General features: G+C 42.1%; 1 protein-coding gene across 3 annotated transcripts in view; it reads left to right on the top strand.

Annotated features, from left to right (window-relative positions):
* Nucleotides 1-14,941, top strand: part of CTNNAL1 (catenin alpha like 1) — a 417,111-nt gene extending 402,170 nt beyond the window's left edge. For 2 of the 3 annotated variants that reach the window (XM_077492001.1, XM_077492002.1), the window contains exons 17-19: nt 10,392-10,511; nt 11,290-11,373; nt 13,873-14,941. In XM_077492001.1, the coding sequence (XP_077348127.1) occupies nt 10,392-10,511; nt 11,290-11,373; nt 13,873-14,037 (369 nt within the window). In that variant the 3' untranslated portion in view covers nt 14,038-14,941. Of the gene's footprint in view, nt 1-9,967; nt 10,362-10,391; nt 10,512-11,289; nt 11,374-13,872 lie in introns of those variants that run through there. The other variant, XM_077492003.1, reaches the window with a different exon arrangement.
* Nucleotides 14,942-20,088: the final 5,147 nt, after the last annotated feature.

The following is a 20,088-nucleotide window of genomic DNA, read 5'->3' as shown; positions in this document are numbered from 1 at the left end:
CAGGGGCCGATATTCCATCCTACTTTAGGAACGCAAAATTTAATGGCCTGGCTATTGAAACCCACATTCTGAAGAAACATGGGCTTTCCGGGTCAATTATCTCTACTTTGATTGATTAATGCAAGGAAACCAGCTTCCAGATCTACTATACGTTATGGAATCTGGAAAGCTTATGTTTCCTGGTGTGAATCCAAGGGTTGGCACTCTCGGAGCTACATCATAGGCAGAATTCTTGCCTTTCTACAATTAGGCGTATAGATGAAGTTGGCCTTGTACTATTAAGGGCCAAGTCTCAGCCTTATCGATTTTATTTCAAAGACCGCTTGCTACGCATTCTTAATCCGACAGTTAAATCACCTTTAAGCCCTTGGGACTTGAACTTTATTTTGTTTGTGTTACAAAAACAGCCATTTGAACCGATTCAGCATATTCCCTTATGCCGAGTATACACAACCAGATTTTCGACTAGGTCTGACGGAACGAATCCACTGCACAGTTCGATCATGTGTGGGCTTCAACGGAGCTTTGCTGTCTAAAAATCAAATGGACTTTAGATTTAAAACCTGTTTCAAATCTTTCTGACGGACTCGAGTCCGGTCAAAAAATCAGTTTGTCTTTATGCTATTCCGACGGACGAAAACCTACGCTAGGGCAGCTATTGGCTACTGGCTATGAACTTCCTTATTTTATTTTTTTTTTTTAAACAATCTTTATTTATAGGAGACAAGGTATTACAGCTTGATATACAGTAAAAGAATGAAAAAAAAATGAAAATGAACAGAGAGGATAAACATTTGCTGTAGGTAATGCTGATACGTAATACTCCAGTCGTTCCTTTTTTATTTTCCACTTGTAGTGGGAACAAGAACATGAATAGTCAACAGTCATAAATTAACTTGGTACTGGCTAGGTTATTGAGAGAGTATTTACCAGGTGACGGGTCAGCACGGTAGGTCAACTCGATTGTTGGGCTGAGTAATCCCATTCCGCAGTCTATTTCGTGCAGTATAGGACTGGTCTCTCCTCTTGTAAGGGGTTCTCACGCGTGATGGGCTTTAACGTTCAAGATAACTCACGTGGGGCCGACGGCTTCCTAGACGACCGCGTGCGGGGGGAAGGGGGGCAGTCCTGTGTAACAGCGGCACCAAAGTGCCATTTCCCTGCTCAAGTCAGGTTGTCTCATGGCGTCAGGTCGCCAAGTTTTTGTTGGGCCACCCAAGTCCTCCATACCTCACCCGTCACCTGCCACTCAACATAGCAACCATCTGCCCGTAGGCAGCCATAACTATTCAAGTCATAAAGTATTAGAAAGTAGTTAAGTGAGAAAAAGAAGGGAAAAGAAAAGTGGTTTAGAGCATACCTGAAGCCTCTCGTCCGACTCCGCCTCCTCCCCGAGCTCTGTCAACCTCTCCATACATGTAGGATGATCAAGGGGGTGAGTGAAGAGAGAGAATAGCATCCTGTCTCCCCGCCCCTGATTAATGAAATGTTAAATTGAGTGTTGGAGTCTCCTCAGCTCCTGGTCCCCATCTGTAAGCCCTGGGGGCGTCCCCTTTGGGATGGCTCTGCCAGTTCCAGGAGGGCCACATCCAAACTGGATGAAATGTGTCCAGGGTTTGATATATACACTAGCCAGGGCTGTCAAATCGCGGTGAAGCGGTCGTGGGCCCCCCTGCAGGTGGCAATCCATCCTTCTGCCTCCCTGATGTCACCTACCCTGCGGCGCCACTCCTCCTTACTTGGGATTTGCCGACGCTTCCAAAAAGTAGGGAGCAGTCGCTTGGCTGCATTTAGCAAATGAGGCTGCACACTCTTCTTGTACTGGCTCACTGGCATGGGAGGAATGGGTAGCAGGAAGTGAATCGGGGACAGAGGAATATCTATGCCTGTGATTTCTTTGATCAGAGGTTTAATGTCCTCCCAGTAAGGTCTGATCGCAGGGCAATCCCACCAAATGTGCAGAAGAGTGCCCCTGTGGCCACAGCCCCGCCAACATTGATCTGATGTGGATCCTTGCTAAATCTAAAAAATGCTAAAAAACGTCCTTATTCTAGTCTGGTCGTATTTCATCGCATTCAAATCCATCGGACTTTGGTGTCTTTGTGTGTGGCCAAGTCCGTTCATTCGGAAAGTCCGTCGGAACTCCGCAGGAAGTCCGTCAGGAAGACCATCCAACCTAGTCTGTTGAAAAGTCTGGTCGTGTGTACGCGACATTAGTCCTGACAAGGAAGCTGGTATTTTTGGTTGCAATATCCTCAGCATGGAGGGTTTCGGAACTGGCTGCTCTTTCTTGTAAAGAGCCGTATTTGATTATTCATGAGGACAGAGTGGTGTTATGCCCTCGTCCAGACTTTTTACCAAAAGTGGTTTCAGGTTTTCACCTGAACCAAGATATTGTCCTGCCATTGTTTTTTTGTTTTTTTTAAAACCATGTTCCAGGGAAGAAAAGTCACTACAGTGTCTTGTTGTGGTGAGAGCAGTGAGAATCTATTTAAAGACAACTGCTCAGATTCTTAAGACTGATGTGTTTTTTATTCTGCCAGAGGGTCCTAAGAAAGGACAGGCAGCGTTGAAATCCACTGTCGCTAAGTGGATTCGGCAAGTTATAATTCAAACTTATAATTTAAGGGGTAAGATTCCCCCTTTTCAATTTAAGGTGCACTTTACCAGGGCGATTAGTGCTTCTTGGGCAGTGCGTCATCAGGCCTCCAAGGCTCAGATCTGTAAGGCCGCAACTTGGTCTCCAGTGCATACATTCACAAAAATGTTATCAGGTGGATGTAAGGAGGTATGAGGATATCGCCTTTGGGCACAGTGTGCTGGGCATCAGTATAAGTCCTCAAGTCTGGGGGTACCCTGCGGGTTGTCTCTCCCTCCCCTCAAGTAGCATTGCTATGGGATGTCCCATTAAGTAATTAGGCTGTGTCCCATGATGTACGATAAAGACAATAGGATTTTTATTACAGCTTCCCTGTAAAATCCTTTTCTTGGAGTACATCATGGGACACAGCGGCCCCACCCCTTTTTTGGGATTTAAGTATATTGTTTTGCTACAAAAATTGATGTGCTCCTGGAAGGAGGAGGGGTTATATAGGGAGTAAACTTCTTTGATTGGGCATACCAGTGTCAACACCTGAATGTGGCCCATAACCCATTAAGTAATTACTTGGAGCACATCATGGGACACAGAGACTAAGGATTTTACAGGTAAGCTGTAATAAAAATCCTATTTATTTTTTTTATTTATTATTATTTTAAATTTTTTTGAAATATCTCCGTCGCACACAATTTTAAGACTTTCCATGTTTGGTATCTTTTTACGCAACACATCCTCATTTTGTATTTTTTTTTTTTTTTTTTTACCAAAACAATAGTTATCTTGTGTGCGTTTGCACTGAAATTCATCTTTGTATTTTTTCTGAAAATTTGCATTATTATAAAATGGCTGCGAAACGAGTATCTTTTTATTCTACAGGGCCATTTCAGAAAATGTATTATGTTCGAGGGTTTAAGTAATTTTCTTGCCAAAAATTAAGATTTTTACATGTGTGCAAAAATGAAAAAAAGCTGGTTAAACCAAACAAAAATATTCTAATTCTGCTCAGATCTACTACTGCTGCTACTACTACTACAAAATAAGCATTAGCACTTGCTATTATGGAGTGGCACAAGATGGCAGAGAACAATGATAAATATGGGCCAGTGAGTCAAAAGATGCTTGGCAGTCAGCACTATAAGCAGTGGCAGGGTAAAGTCTCTTTAACTGCTTTAAGACCGCCCACCCTCAGAATGGCACTGCTGCGTGGTTCGCCATAGCTGTAAGGCGCCCCCACAGTGCAGACGGTGATCAGATTCATTACAGAACTCTAAAGTCTTTCCCAGGTTCTGGTGAATGAAATGCCTCCCCTGCCTGCGTTTACACTTACAGGCAGGTAAGTGATGTCATCTCCCCTCGTGGTATTCTTTTTGGTTCCAGAGAGAGGACGTCTAACAGTGAGTTGTACAACACTACGCTAACATCAGTACACGTAGGCACACTTATCACCTCCCCACACAGTTAACCCCTTCACTACCTGTCACTGTGCAGTTTTCATATTTTTCACTGATCACTGTACTGGTGACCTTTGTGACACTAATCAGCATTAGGGCAGTTAGGGGGTACCTGGGCCTACTACTAACACCCCCAATGAAGGTTTAACCCCTTGATCGTCCCCAGTTAACCCTTTCACCCCCTATCACCAGTGTCACTAATATAGTGTACAGATCTTATTTCTGATCACTGCATCAGGTTTTTATAGTATCGGGGTACCCGCCATATATTGCTGAACAAAAAGTTTAACCCCCTGATCTCCCCCTCAGTACAGGTTTTAGGGTTGGCATCAGCCCCATGAAGTCAGATTAGTGCCAGTAGCGCTAACATCCACGCATGCACCATACACCTCCCTTACTAGTATAGTGTTTGAATGGATCAATATCTTTGATCAGATCTATACTAGTGTCCCCAATAGTTTAGGGTTCCCAAAAACACAGCGTTAGTGGGATCAGCCCAGATAAGTGCTAGTGCCTGTGTTTAGCCCCTCTGCCCAGCCCCACCCAAGTGCAGTGTCAGTCGATTACTGTCACTTACAAAATGCAACACACACAACTGCAATGTTCGCAGAGTCAGGGCTGATTCCTGCAAACGCTAAAAGTTTTTTTGCGATCTAAAGTAGGCTCTGACAACCAGGTGCTTTTTTGCTTGAGTCACAGTAGTTGTACCTGTAAATTTAGAGGCCACAATGTCCAATTGAAAGTACACTAGTGAAGAGGCCTACATGTTTCTGAGCATGACTGACAAGAGTTAAGAGAAAGTTGCCCATCTGTCAGTTTCAAGCTCAAAATACGATTCAGTAGACAGCGGCACTCTGAAAGATAGCTCTGATGATGGAGTAGTGGTCCCTGCCAAGATCAGGCGTTCCTGACCCCATTCTTCTGTTGCTGAGGTGCAAGAACCGCAGGGCTCTCGCATGGACCAGAGAGCCAGTACTAGTGCCGCTCATCCTTCTGGTGATCTGGTAAGCACCAGCAGCTTAGTACATCCTGGTCGTACATCCAGCACTGCAGTAACACTTGGTGACATGGCGAGTCCCATAAGTGAAGTTCAAGCTGGTGAGGTGGCTAGCACAACTATTGTCCCACAGCCTCCAAGAAGACAAACACAGGCCCATAGTGCCCTTCCCACTGCATTTGCCAATCCTAATTGGGAGCCCACCACTTCTGCCGTGCCCATACTACCCCCATTCACTATCCAACCCAAAATTAAAGTGGAAACATTTGTTTTTACGTCACTTGATTTTTATTTGCTGCTCTTCATGGGCTTCATCTCTATAGACCTATTGTGGACCGAAGCAATTTGTATGCTTGTCAATTCATTGCTGCTAATCCCCGGTTTACCCTTGCCAGAGAATGGAAACCTATTACGGTCTAAAAATGGAAGACCTTTCTGAGCCTATCCTTCCTCATGGACATAGTTTAAAAAAAAAAGTGAGTTGTGGTCATTTTGGACCACTGACTCAAGTCACCATATGCCATGGCCAGGACACGATATGAGCAGATCTTGCGGTTCATGCATTTTAAAGAGGAAGTAAAAGGAAAAAAATAAAAAACACACCCTGCAAGGCAAAGGCATAATGAGCTAGTATGCATAGTATACTAGCTCATTATGAATAACTTGCCTTAGAACGAACCCTCCGAAGCGGTCTTCCGTCTTCCTCTTCGCCACTGCCATGGATCCCGGAGCGACTTCCAGGTCTCGCTGCTCTGGCGCTGTGATTCGCCGGAGCCGCAATGACGTCACTCCCGCACATGTGCATGGGAGCCGACACTCGCGGCATATCGCAGCGATCTGCGGCCTGCCCAGTGCGCCTGTGCACCGCTGTCTACGGTGCATGCGCCGTAGACAGCGGTGGCTGTTTTCGGGTAAATATCTTCTAAACCATATAGGTTTAGGAGATATTTCTTGGACCTACAGGTAAGCCTTAATCTAGGCTTACCTGTAGGTCAAAGTGGTTTGTAAGGGTTTACAACCACTTTAAAGACAGTGAACTCTGTTGTCCTCGGGGTGACCCTGAATTTGATTGGCTCGACAAAATTCGCCCCCTTGTAAACGACTTCAACCAGCAGTTTGCAGCTTCAGTATCTACAGTATCTTCCCAGCAAGCGTGCCAGATATGGGGTCAAGTTGTATAAGCTCTGTGACCGGGCAACAGGCTATACAAACAGTTTATTGTTTATGAGGGAAAAGATAGTCACGTGGAGCCCGAGAACTGCCCAAACTACATAGGGAGCTCTGGTAACATTGCGTGGGACTTGGTGTCACCCTTATTCGTAAAGGGGTACCATATGTACATGGACAATTATTACTCGAGCGTGCCACTTTTAAATTACTTGTTTGATCATGGAACTGGCACGTGGCACCGTGCTACCCCATAAGCTTGTTGAATCCTGACTTAGACTGACTGGGGGAGAGAGCCTGCTTGTAGTGTAATAATTTGCTCGCAGTGAAGTGGAGGGATAATCGGAATGTTTCCGTTCTGTCCTCCCTTCACACAGATACAACTGTCCAAATTCCAACGGCGACTGGTGTCGTGTCCATGAATACAACCTAAATATGGGAGAGGTAGACCTCAATGACCAGTTGGCATCGTAGCTAATTGCCCGTAAGGCCAGACGCTGGTACAAAAGTGTCTATACCTATTTTAATTGGCTCTGCTGAACACTTATGCGCTATACAAGGCGTGGGGACAAACTGGATCCTTCCTTAAATTCCAGGAAGAGATCATCACAGCCCTTCTGTTTCCAGATGGTGCTGTGGCCCAAATTCCCAATGCAAATGCAGTGAGCCGGCTGCATGAGAGGCACTTCCCATAAGTCCTCCGTGGTACCTCAGGCCAAAGAACACCCCAAAAAAAATGTGCATGTAGGTAACATGGATACAGGCGTGACGCCCACTTTTATTGTCCCTCCTGTCCTAACCAACCTGGTCTCTGCATCAGTGAATGTTTCTAACGCTACCACACACTAGTTGAGTATTAGCGTTGGGTACAGCATTGCACAGATGCCATCACATTTTTAGAGACCCAAACCTGAAACCTTAGCTGGGTTCATGGAGGCGCTGCATGTTATTGCTTAGTCAGAACAAGATCACTCACATGGGAGTTTGTCCTTTGCTGAGGTGTTATTGACATCTACACCTATTTCACGTTTGGACTGCCCGATGGTCTAATGCTTGCCCTCAGTTTCAGTGCTACTTATTCTTCAATGAATTTCGGTTCTGTTTCCAGACCTTTTTGGGTCATGCTATTAAAATCTCACCATTGAGTGTAATTTCTTCAGCACCTCCCATGTTTTTAGATGTTTCCTTAAATTGTCTCTACGATTGCCCTTTGTACCCCCTACAGCTACACTAAGGTGGTTATTAGGTGATCGCCATCTGCATGACTGCGTTTGAGTGGCCTTTTACGCGGGTTCACCGTGGGAATCGTCTCTATATTCTATTGCCCCTGAGGAAGCCATTTTTATGGTGAAACATGTAGGGAAGGAATGACCAGATAGCACTTCAAGGCCACCGCCATCTCGGCCTAATATATTACAAACCCTTTGCTTTCTGGAAATTGGACAGAATATATCTATTTTGTGATAAAAAATACTTTGTCTCTTTTTTTGTAAATTGTACTATTACTTTGTGTGATATTTATTAAATTTTGTAATCCATTTTTTAAACATTTATAATTTGTCTATTTGTATTAAGGCACCGTTATAATCCCACTTTCTTCTTTTGTTGCTTTTGGTGTGAGTTACAAATAAGTGTTTAAAAAAAAAAATGTAAAAGAAAAAAAGATGAAATAAAAAAAGCCAAAAATAGTTGGTTTTTGTTCTTCTTTCATCACGACAGTTAAAAAAAAAAAAAGTGCATGTATGCCCTTCATTAGAAGTGGGTGGATGCAGGGCAGTATTCTAATGGTGGGCATACCCACCGATTTAATCTTGTTTTTGTTCAGCCCACAGGCTGCGTAAAAAAAAAAAGAACATTACAATATATGCCCAACAAGGACATTGCTGGACTTTGGTTATACCAGAATGATGCCTGCAGGTTTAGGTATAATCTTGCTATCGTTCTTTTCAGCCAGCGGTCAGCTTTCATGTAAAAGCAATCCTATCGGCTAATCAGCTGCTAAACTGCTTTTACAAGCAGTGGGAGGGAACGTCTTCCATGGTTTTCTTGGGCTCTCCTGTCCCACCAGGAAACCTGATAATGCAACCGGTGGTTCCGCCAGCTGACCATAGAGCTGATCGGAGACCTGAATGGCTCTAATCATCTCTATGGCCTAAAAAAAGAGAAGCCATCAGCATTTCATGACTTCGGATTTCGCTGGATATAAGCAGCGTCATTGGGAAACATCTTATCACACCAATCTTGGTGTGGTCAGATGCTTTGAGTGCAGAGAAGATGGCTAGAGTCTAATAGAACCCAATTTTTTCATTAAAAGAGCACCTGTCACTACCTATTGCTATTGTAGGGGATATTTACATTCTCTGTGATGATAAAAATGCTGAAAAAAATAAAAACACCCCTGTTCCCCCATGCATTTGAGTTATCAATGCGAACGTCAGATCGAGAGCAGTAATTTTAGCATTAAATCTAAAGAGGTAACCTGTAAAGGCTTTTAAAAATGTTTTGTTGCCGATGCACAGTTGTGCGCACTTTTAAAGCATGTCATGTTGTTATCTATGTACTCAGCATAAGATTGTGGCTAATGTGTGGCATGAGCTGCTAATGTTGTACATAAAATGTCAGGACAGTTCAAACCCCCCCAATGCCCCCCCTTTTTTTTTTTCACAAAGTTGTTAATGATATATTTCTCAAACGTGCCATGGGCAAATGTGAAATTGCACCGCAAAATACATTCTGTTGTATCTCCCCCTAGAATGCCTGAAGGAGGTGCTTGGTTTTTGGGGTCCTGTATGCTGCTAGATTGCCAAAAAGTCTCTTACATGTGATACACCCCAAGATACATTCTGCTGCTTTTCCTTAGTACGGGGATAAGGTCACATATAACCATGGCATATATATATATTTTTTATTCATTTTTCAATCACTTGTGACAAAAAATTTGCTCAATAAGCCTCTCAGCAAATTCCTTGGGGTGCCTACTTTCCAAAATGGGGTCATTGGGGGGGGGGGGGGGGGGGGCGGGGCTTGTACTGCTCTGCCATGTTAGCGCCTCAAAGAAATGAGAGAGGCAGTCACAAACTAAAATCTGTGTAAATTCTAGAAAATGTACTCTAGTTTATAGACACTATAACTTTTGCGCAAACCAATATATTGTAAAAAGTGCTCTGGTGAGGAAGGGGTAAAACTTTCCAGGGTTGAAGTTCTTAATTGCTTTTAATGAGAAACCATTGATGGGGACCAGGGGGGCCTGTAATGTAAATGTAAATTTTATTTATCTGACCCTCGCGGATCTCCTGACACCTGTCCATGGACCCCAGACTATGTACCCCTGCTTTAACTACTTGCTGACCAGGCGCCGCAGTTGCACTGCGGCAGAATGGCACGGCTGGGCGAAACGACATTATGTAACGACGCTTGGCCCTGTGGCCGTGTCCGTCATAATGTTGCAGTCCCGATAAAAATTGCAGATCGCCGCCATTACTAGTAAAAAAAAAAAAAATAATAATAATAAAAATGCCATAAAACTATCCCCTATTTAGACGCTATAACTTTTGCGCAAACCAATCAATATATGCTTATTGCGATTTTTTTTTTCTTTACATTTTTTTTTTAACAAAAATATGTAGAATACATATCAGCCTAAACGGAGGAAAAAACTTGTTTTTTTAATATATTAGATATTTATTATAAGCAAAAAGTAAAAAATATTGGGGGTTTTTTTTTTTTCAAAATTGTCGCTTTTTTTGTTTATAGCGCAAAAATTTAAAACCGCAGAGGTGATCAAATACCACCAAAAGAGCTCTGTGGGGAAAAAAAGGACATCAATTTTGTTTGGGTGCAATGTCGCACGACTGCACAATTGTCAATTAAAGCGACGCAGTGCCGAATCGCGAAAAGTGCTCTGGTCAGGAAGGGGGTAAAATCTTCCGGGGCCGAAGTGGTTAAAGTAAGCTGTCTGTCCCTTGTGGTATTGTGTAAGTGTGCAGCTGGAAAAAATGTTTGACTTGTAAGGTATTGTATACTTTTAAAGGTAAATAATGCAAGGGTGTTCTTTTGAATAATTTCAGTCTAGTAATCCTTTAATTGTTCATGTATGTATCCCTTAGCAGGTGTTTGTGCAAACTTTCCTGACACAAGTGTTTGCTTTTTATTTGCTATTTTTTTTTTTTAATACAAGCTTGAAGATGATGACAAACCTTTACTCCTCCTGGAAATTGAGAAGCTTGTTCCACTGAGCCAGCAGCTTCAGATCGCTGCAAGGACTCCAGTGCAGGGTAAAACTGCCACCTTCTCCAAGGTACTTAAAGTGATTGTAAAACCTACCACTAAGTTTAAAATAGAAAGGAAAGGCAACATATTTGTGTCTAGATAGAAAAAAAAAATGTTTTAATACCTTTTTTTTTTTTTTTTTAAATAAGTGATCACATCCCGTCTGTTCTCAGCTGCATGGGAGCTGGAGGGAGGAGATGCAACAGCACACTGGTCTTCCCGGTGAAGGGTGTGTGTGTCATGATAAGTCTGATCATTGGAGGAGAGCAGGCAGAGTTTCCAGCACAGCTAGGCAATTGACTACACTGTGTTCTTTTGTTTAGTGTGGTCAGTTTTTAATAGGAAAGCAGAGTGACTGTAAGGAACCAGGGATTTCACACAAAGGGAGCAAGAAGTGTTGGAGTTACAAACACTTTAACTTTCCAACTTAAAAGGCAGAGGCAGATAATTGCATTGCTCTAACACACACATACACACACACACACACACACACACACACACACACACACTGTATAAAGCATTAGCAAACATAATTATATGTTATTTGGGAAGACCAACATAAGGAATTGAGCATTATGAGCAAGTGCTGAAAACCAGTGATGCAAGATTAGTTTAGGCGTTTCTCTACAAATTCCACATTATAGCAAGGCCAGCTTAGTAGTAGCTTACTTCTATAAAAATAGAGCTACCCAGATATGCCTGCAGAATTAGTAGATGCATGGATGTGAGTAAAAGTACAGTTTCAAGATAATGTCATATTGATTTGTAAAGCAACTTTGTGTTTTAAAATGTTTTATATTTTACAGGTTGACACGTGTATTCAAAAATCGAAAGCAATCATGATGATATTATCCCAAGTTCTTCCAATCTGCTGTAAATTACTACGGAAGGTGAGGTTCCTTTCTGAATACACACATCTGAATGGTGTTTTTGCATTTTCCATTTCCTGTTAGTGACACAAAAAGTGAGAAACTGCCCGAAATGTTCAAAATGTAGGAAGCTAATACTACTGTCAAATGGAAAAACAACAAAAACTGCACTCGTGAATGACTAATTGTGTAAATAGCAGCACCACTAACGTGAGATATAATCACATAGACAAGTAAATAAAAACAAATGTGTTTTGCGACTAAATATAAAACTAATTACAAATCAGTATGTGTCTTCAAAACTGCTCCAATAAAATGCCTTCACAATATGAATATGTGCAAAAGTTCTTATTCACAAAGTTCCTCCACCATGTGCATAAACCACCACCATAGGTTTGGATGTACTCTGCACCAGACAGTGTTGACTACCGGGGGGTAGTCATAAATCACACATGCTCCATTCACTGTTGTTCCTCAGCATGCCAAGAGCGGGAGAGATCATCCAAGTGTCACGTGGAAAACAAAGCTCCTCTGGTCTTAGATCGTGATATCCAGTGGAATGTATCAGCAAAGAGATAAATGTCCGGAAGGAGTCCTATTGTGACAAAACCAGTCGGATTAAGGCATCATTTCCTGATATTTTTGGATTAAGCCCATTGTTTTGGCTGATGATTTTCTACTCTTAATGTAATGGCATGTCAGTGCATTACTTGAATAAAACCTAAGTTTAAGGATTTACAGTATGTGGCATTTATCTTTGTTGATACATTTCACTGCATATCATGATCTAAGACCAGAGGAATATAGTTTTGTTTGTGACAATTGGATGATCCCTCCTGCTTTTGGTATGCTGAGGAACAACTGTGGATGGAGCATATGGTATTTATGAGCCCCTTTTGACCACCCGTGATAGGTGGTCAACACACTCTGGTAAGAGTACATCCAAACACGTGGTGGTGGTTTCACATGGTGGAGGAGCTGAGTGAATAATAATTTTTGCTAATACTACTGTCAACCTGTACTTTTTAGTACTGTACTTGATACCAGTTGGGGGCAACAGAATGCAGTGAAGTTAATGCTTTTTTGGTTATGACGGCAAATAAATGTTTTTTTACCTTAACCGATTCCCGACCAGCTCACGCCTATTTACGGTGAAGAGTGGAACCCCTGCGTGAAACCCCATACAGGCTGTCCTTTAAGAGCTGCTGCTGCATGGCAGGGGACCCGATCTCGCACATGAGCACCAGCACAGGGAGTTGTGTGTAAACACACAAATCCCTGTGCTGTCAGAGGAGACATGTCGTTTGTTCCTAGTAAGTAGGAACAGTGATATGGCTCCTCTCCTACTCAGTCCTATCCCCATACAGTTAGACGCTGAGGGAACCCACATTTAACCCCTTGGTCGCCCCTTAGCTTTAACTCCTTCCCTACTAGTGACATTTACACAGTAAGCAGTGCATTTTTATAGCTGATCACTGTATAAATGTCAATGGTCCCAAAAATGTGTCAAGTGTCCGATCTGTCCGTCGCAATACTGCAACAAAAATTGCAGATCGTTACTAGTAAATACAAATAATAAAAATGCCATAAATCTTTCCCATAGTTTATAGATGCTATAACTTTTGCGCAAATCAGTATATGCTTATTGCGATTTTTATTTATTTTTTTACCAAAAAAGTATAGAATATATATTGGCCTAAACTCATGAAAACATTCGTTTTTTTTTTTTATATTTTTGGGGATATTTATTATAGCAAAAAGTAAAAAAAAATTTTTTTCAAAGTTGTCACTCTTTTTTTTGTTTTTGTTTATAGTGCAAAAACTAAAAACCACAGAGGTGCTCAAATGGCACCAAAAGAAAGCTCTATGGGGAAAAAAAAAGGACGCAAATTTTGTTTGGGTACAGCATGGCATGCACAATTTCCAGTTAAAGCAACGCAGTGACAAATTGTAAAAAGTGCTCTGGTCAGGAAGGGGGGTAAATCCTTTCGTGGCTGAAGTGGTCCCCGACGATCAGATTCATTTCAGAACCGATCAGTCTCCAGTCCCAGGCCAATGATTTCTGGCCTGGACCTGCTGATCGGTTTTGATGAATGAAATGCTTTCCCTGCCTGTAAGTGTAAACACAGTCTGGTGTCATATGTAAACGGCAATTGCACCATGCATGTGAGGCATCACCGCGAAGGTCACTACAAGTGCAAAGTGCACTTGAAATTGCACTTTAAGTGCAGTCGCTGTAGATCTGAGGGGGACATGCAAGTAAAAAAAAAAAAAAGCATTTTAGCTTGCACATGATTGGATAATAAAATCAGCAGAGCTTTCAATCATTTCACATCTACCCCTCAAATTTACAGCTACACCTCCAAGTGCAATTTCAAGTGCACTTTGCATTTGTAGTGCAAAGTGGATTTTCCTTTCGTAAATAACCCCCATTGTGTTTATACACTCTGGAAAGAAGCACAGACATTCGATCTCATTATAAATACAAATGCTTCCAATTAACCTGATTTAATTTTGCAGTGTAAAGCAGGCAATGGATGCTATCGATCCACTCCAACATGGAGAGAAAACCGGCTCCAGAATATTGCTAATGAAGATGGTCTAGAAGGGAAATCGGTAGAAGCTTTTGGCGTGAAGTCTTTGGAGCACCATGTAGCTAATCTAACATTTTTAGAAAGCAAGTAGCAAAGCATCATGCACAATGGAAGGGCCATATGTTGGACACAAGCAGTTTCGTAAAACACCTCTGTGGAAGCCGAATCAGATTACTGAACTCGTGTGAAGTCTATTTTTTGTGTTTAATGCTCTTTCTTTATTGGTACCATTGTACTTTATACAAATTTGCAATGTCAGGTTGTAATATGTCTTTATTAAATGTGAATGTTTGCATTTTATTCTACTCACCAATCACATGGTTCTAAGCATTGTCAGAAGCTGTTGTGAATGTCTTAATGGAAACCTTAACCCAAAGATGCTGCTATGGTTTGTATATGTGTAATATGCAGAAACAAAATGCAATTCCCATCCTTTAAATTCACTGTTAAGATTTTGCTGTCAACATTTTCTCATCTTTGCTGGGTTGCTTTTTCCCAATTGTACTGTATCCATTTACCTGTTCTGTGGTCTACACAGCACTGATCAGCTCAAGCGAAGGGCTGGCATTATGTCCTATTCACAACAAGGAATAAAATGGCACACTTTACCCACAATTACAACCTGCACCTTGAAAGTTTTTTAACTAAAGTGTAAAAATGCTGCTGGATTCTTTAAATTTGTTGAAGATTTTCTTGAAGAACTATTTTCTGATTGTCTGATTATGCAAAGATCTTGGTCTGAAGAAGGATATTCAGGCTTTTAGCTGCTTTGGGTCGGCAGCTGGAGGGTACCCCCAGGTTTATGTTGTAACCCTTGTAGACTTGCTAAGCTCACCCTTTTAAATCTTACATGTAGGATTTGAGATGCATGTCAAGAAAATGTATCTGTTCTCAGAATGTATACCATATTTAAGTTTCATGAAACTGTAGTTTTTTTTACATTAACATTTACAATGTAAGATTCTATTTTTAAAATAAAATTCTAATGAACCTTTTGTTTGAGTGTGGTATTCTTCCTGTACAGATTATTCTGCTGCTAACCTGTAGAGACTTAATTTGGAGTTAAATGACTACTCATTTAGACCCCTTTCACACCAAGGGTGCTTTGCAGGCACTATAGCCCCGGGGGCTTTCACACTGCAGCTGTGCGCTGGAAGGACGTCAGGAAAAGTCCTGCCAGCAGCTGCTTTGGAGCGGTGTGTTTACCGCTCCTCCACCACTGCTCCCCATTGAAATCAATGGGGCAGTGCTGTAATACCACCGGCAAAACGCCGCTATTGCGGCGTATTTGCCGGCGGTTTTAACCCTTTCTTGGGGGGGGGGGGTGCGCCCCGCTAGTGGCTGAAATAAGCCACAAATCCGATGGTAAAACGCCGCTAAAAATAGCGGCATTTTACCGCCGCCGCTATGGGCAGCATGGTGTGAAAGGGATCTTAAAATAAGAAATTATGCAGGCTGCCATCACCTTCTGAAAATTTCATTTGTTTGGCCATCAAGCTAATCCAATGGCTTCAGTAAAGTCTAATTAATAAGCCTCACATTGGATAACTGGTGATAAAAAGTGTAGATGTTTCATCTTTACGCACACTCGGGGATCCTAATACAAAGAATTAATGTTTCTTAATATAATTGAATATACAATTTACTAGAACATAAGGTACAGAAAAGATATGTGCCACAGTACATGTAATCTTGTGCTTGTAAACATTACAGAGCAATGCATACATACAGTATCTCACAAAAGTGAGCACACCCCTCACATTTTTGTAAATATTTTATATTATCTTTTCATGTGACAAAACTGAAGAAATTACACTTTGCTACAATGTAAAGTAGCAAGTGTACAGCTTGTTTAACAGTGTAAATTTACAGTCCCCTCACAATAACTCAACACAGCCATTAATATGCAAACCGCTGGCAACAAAAGTGAGTACACCCTTAAGTGACAATGTCCAAATTGGGCCCAAAGTGACAATATTTTGTGTGGCCACCATTATTTTCCAGCACTGCCTTAACCCTCTTGGGCATGGAGTTCACCAGAGCTTCACAGGTTGCCACTGAAGTCCTCTAAAATCCGCCAGCTCCATGATGTCATCATGGAGGCATGGAAGAGACCTTGCGCTCCTACACCTTTCATTTGAGGATTCCCCACAGATGCTCAATATGGTTTAAGTCTGGAGACATGCTTGGCCAGTCCATCGCCTTTACCCTCAGCTTCTTTAGCAAGGCAGTGGTCATCTTAGAGGTGTGTTTGGGGTCATTATGTTGGAATACTGCCCTGCAGCCCAGTCTCCAAAGGGAGGGGATCATGCTCTGCTTCAGTATGTCACAGTACATGTTGGCATTCATGGTTCCCTCAATGAACTGTAGCTCCCCAGTGCTGGCAGCACTTATGCAGCGCAAGACCATGACACTCCCACCACCACACATTTGTCTTTGTACTCCTCACCTGGTGGCCGCCAATACACGCTTGACACCATGTGAACCAAATAAGTTTATCTTTGTCTCATCAGACCACAGGACATGGTTTCAGTAATCCATGTCCTTAGTCTGCTTGTTTTCAGCAAACTGTTTGTGGGCTTTCTTGTGCATCATCTTTAGAAGAGGCTTCCTTCTGGGACGAAAGCTAGGGGGGGGAACATGCTAATGTTTCCCCCCTAATGTTTTGTTGTAAAAAGGCTTATAAAAGCGCCCACTGCTAAACGCTGGCACAAAAACAATAAATGCGAGCATTTTTTATACAGTGTCTTGCCTTCAAAACCGCATCTTTGTTTTTGTTTTTTTTGGTATACTTGTACAGTTTTTGAAGGAACCTTGTCAGGTAGGTTGTTCCAAACATCTTGGAGAACTAACCACAGATCTTCCTTTTGATTTAAGTTTGTCTCAAATCTTTCTGTCTCGGGGGGGGGAAATCATCACTTCCAGGACTTCTTGTTCTATATGCTGAAGATGACACTGGCTGTATGTTGGGGGTCGTTCTGTTGCTGCAGAAGAGCACTTCATATTCATGACTACTTGGGTTATGCTACCACATTCAGGTCAATGAACACTGGCTAAGTGTCATTTAGCTAGCGTCCTTAAGTGATTGAGTGCTGGTTCACTGGGCACAGTAAGAACATGCATTTCAGGCTCCTACAGCACATAACAGCCAGTGGTTCAGCTAACCGACCACAGTCACTGTACAGCAGCTTCAGCACCAGTGCACAGCAAGCAGATTGGGACACTTGTTCATTGGGGGGGCTACTTCTTAGTTTTTGGTCATGCTGACACTCCTCTCAGCTGGGTAGCTGCTCCCTATCGGGTATCAAAGGTCTACAAACCCTTAGCAAGCCATTGCCATGCACAGGCAGAGAGAGGTAGAGGGAAGGTGTAGGCTCCCATCGGGAAGGGAGGACCCCCTGTATAGTTCGCCCTACAATTACTTCCCAAAATGTCAGATTAACTTGCTATCCCTGCCATTATCTGATCTTTCCACTGTCTTGGCACAATCCTCTGGTTCCTTTTATGTGGAGAGGAGTTTTCTGCAGTCACCTCTTATGAAATCAGCTCTTACGAGTTCACTGGCTCGCCTTCCTCTCCTCCCCTTTTGCAGGATGAAGAGGCATTGGAGTCCACCCAGTGGTAGTCTTGGGGGTCTGGAGCCATCTGTTGCTGAAGACCACAGTTGACGTCTTAACTGTTATGCAGCACACCACATGAGGTTGCCTCAGGTTCCAAATAAAAGCCTTGTTCTGTGAGGACTGGACTTCAACGTCCTCTGGATCCAGTTGCAAATTGCCCTCACAGTAAAGGGATACCCCCACTTGTGCATGTGGGAAGAATGTCTGTCTAATTGGCCTTCATGGATGTCTGGACTCAGGAAGTCAGGTGATTGGGTCTGCAGTATGGTGTCCTGAGGCTACAAGTTAGCTGGTTTCCCCCTTCATGGTGTTTGTGCTAAAGAGTATTTTTGGAGCCACATAGAACAGTTTTTTGTTTGCAGCTCTAAAATGGCTATTGTCCCAGAGAGTAACTGTACCCATACTGAAGGGGTTATAAGTATCCCTGTGGGAGTTTTTGATCACTTATTCATGATGGATCATAGGTGCAGGAGGAATGGGGCAGCAGGCCTTGCTAACTCACACTCGGCTAACAGCTTTTGGGGGGGCGTGCGACAATCTTCAGTATTTCCCATAACAATCCTGATAGTTCTGGTCTCTACCTTCTGCAGAGATCTCCCCAATTCCTTCTGGTGCATCCTCATCATCTATATTTGCTTGAGAGGAGTGTAGGCTGGCTATCTGCCCTGTTAGGGGCCTCTGATCGCGGGGGATGCAAGCAATATGGAACACCTGATCAGCCAATATAAATATTGATAAAGTGAATCATCCTGTGCTAAAAATAAAAACAGAACTGTATGTGTCCATAAATAAATTCCGAATTTTAATCCATGTCCATTCATGCAAGAATAATTGCTGGTGCAAAATCACTCAATTAAATATCCCAATTCAGTGCCATGCATGCTGTTCACCACTGGTATAATGTGAAATCCTCCACTGTCCAAACTATTCACTCACCAGATAACCTTTAATAATAAGCCTGATCATGCACTCCACCAAGGGATACAGTATCTACTAAAATTTTCAATTAACAGAATCTTCCAGGGTTCTTGTGTGCTATTATTGCACTCCTCTTTCGCGTATTCATATGAGAAAAATGCTATTGTTGTGCAACATAGTTATTGAGTTTAAAAATGTTCAGTATAAAAAAAAAAACATGCAAACTCGCATATAAAAGTGCCCTCCGACCCGCACCAAGTCTATCTAGCAAACCAATTCTATAACTGTCACACTGCTCTGTGCACTAAAGCTGGTGTGCGTTCCAATTTTCATCTGTGTTAACTAAAGGCAGGAACTGGCATAACATTCCTGTCACTGTCGACATGTTTTGCATGCTCAATGCGTCATCAGGAAGCTAGTGGAGGATTTCACATTATACCGGTGGTGAATAGCATGCACGGTCCTGAATTGGGATTATTTAATTGGAGAAGGGCGATTTTACACCAGCAATTATTCTTGCATGAATGGACAATGTTTTAAAATTTTTAATTTATTTATGGACACATTATACAGTGCTATTTATTTATTTTGATCACAGGATGATGCTATTCACTTTTAGTGCAGCTGTCTATAGTTATATTGATCTGTTGAACTTGCAAGAAGCATGTTGTATGGATGCCCTCGCTTGGACATTTATAATTTACAGAGGGAATGTATTTTATTTTTTCACCTTAGAGCATTGGGATTCATTCACATGTGCGATTAGCACACACTGCGAATTCCAGTGGCAAGAATACACAACTGAAATGACGTGTGTTGGAAGTGATGCAGCCAAAGCTATTCATGGCTGTTCACACAGTCAGCTGCAAGAAGGAAAGGATGATCATGGCTGACTGCAGACACAATCTCCTTAACCTCAGTTAATTGCTGGCTCTACTAATAGTTACAAACAGTCAGATAGCTGCATGCACACACTTGTAATTCCATGTACAGGAGAATCTGCATATTCTTGCTGCTGAATTTCACAATGTAAGAATGAAGCCTAAAGCCCCATACACACTATTCGATTTTCTTCTTCACATTTACCAAAACCATATAGTATGAGGTCATACCTTAAAAGTTTAAATTTGTATGCAATCAGACAGGCCCTTGCACTACATGTTTTTGGTAAATCTGAAGACAAAAATCTGCCGAAAATCTAATAGTGTATATGGGGGCTTAAGGCTCGATTCACATTTTTGCATGTTGCTTTTCAACATTTCTGCACTGCTTGTTGCTGTGCTTTTCCGTTTTTTTTTTTACTGCGTTTTGAGTTTATCTGCTGTTGGGCAGATTAAAAAATGCAAAATGCTGTAAAAACAAACTACATCCTTTTCTGTAGCTTCTCCATTGAAGTCTCTTCAACAAAAAACAAAAAAGCACTATGTTGCATTCCAAAAAGTCCCTGACCCTTTCCAAAAACGCAGAGGCACAAAAATGCATTGATGTAAATGTGTTCCATATGTACCCATATAAAAAAAAATGCCCTCCATTTCTGCAAAAAGCATGAAAAACTAATGAGCCTTAATGCTTCCTAGGCTTTTTAGTATTTGGTTTTTAGCTTC

This window comes from Lithobates pipiens, unplaced genomic scaffold (genome assembly GCF_037356315.1).
Source record: "Lithobates pipiens isolate NorthernLeopardFrog02 unplaced genomic scaffold, aLitPip1_a1.2 Scaffold_19, whole genome shotgun sequence".
NCBI lineage: Eukaryota > Metazoa > Chordata > Amphibia > Anura > Ranidae > Lithobates > Lithobates pipiens.
This window is presented reverse-complemented; position numbering and strand designations above follow the sequence as displayed.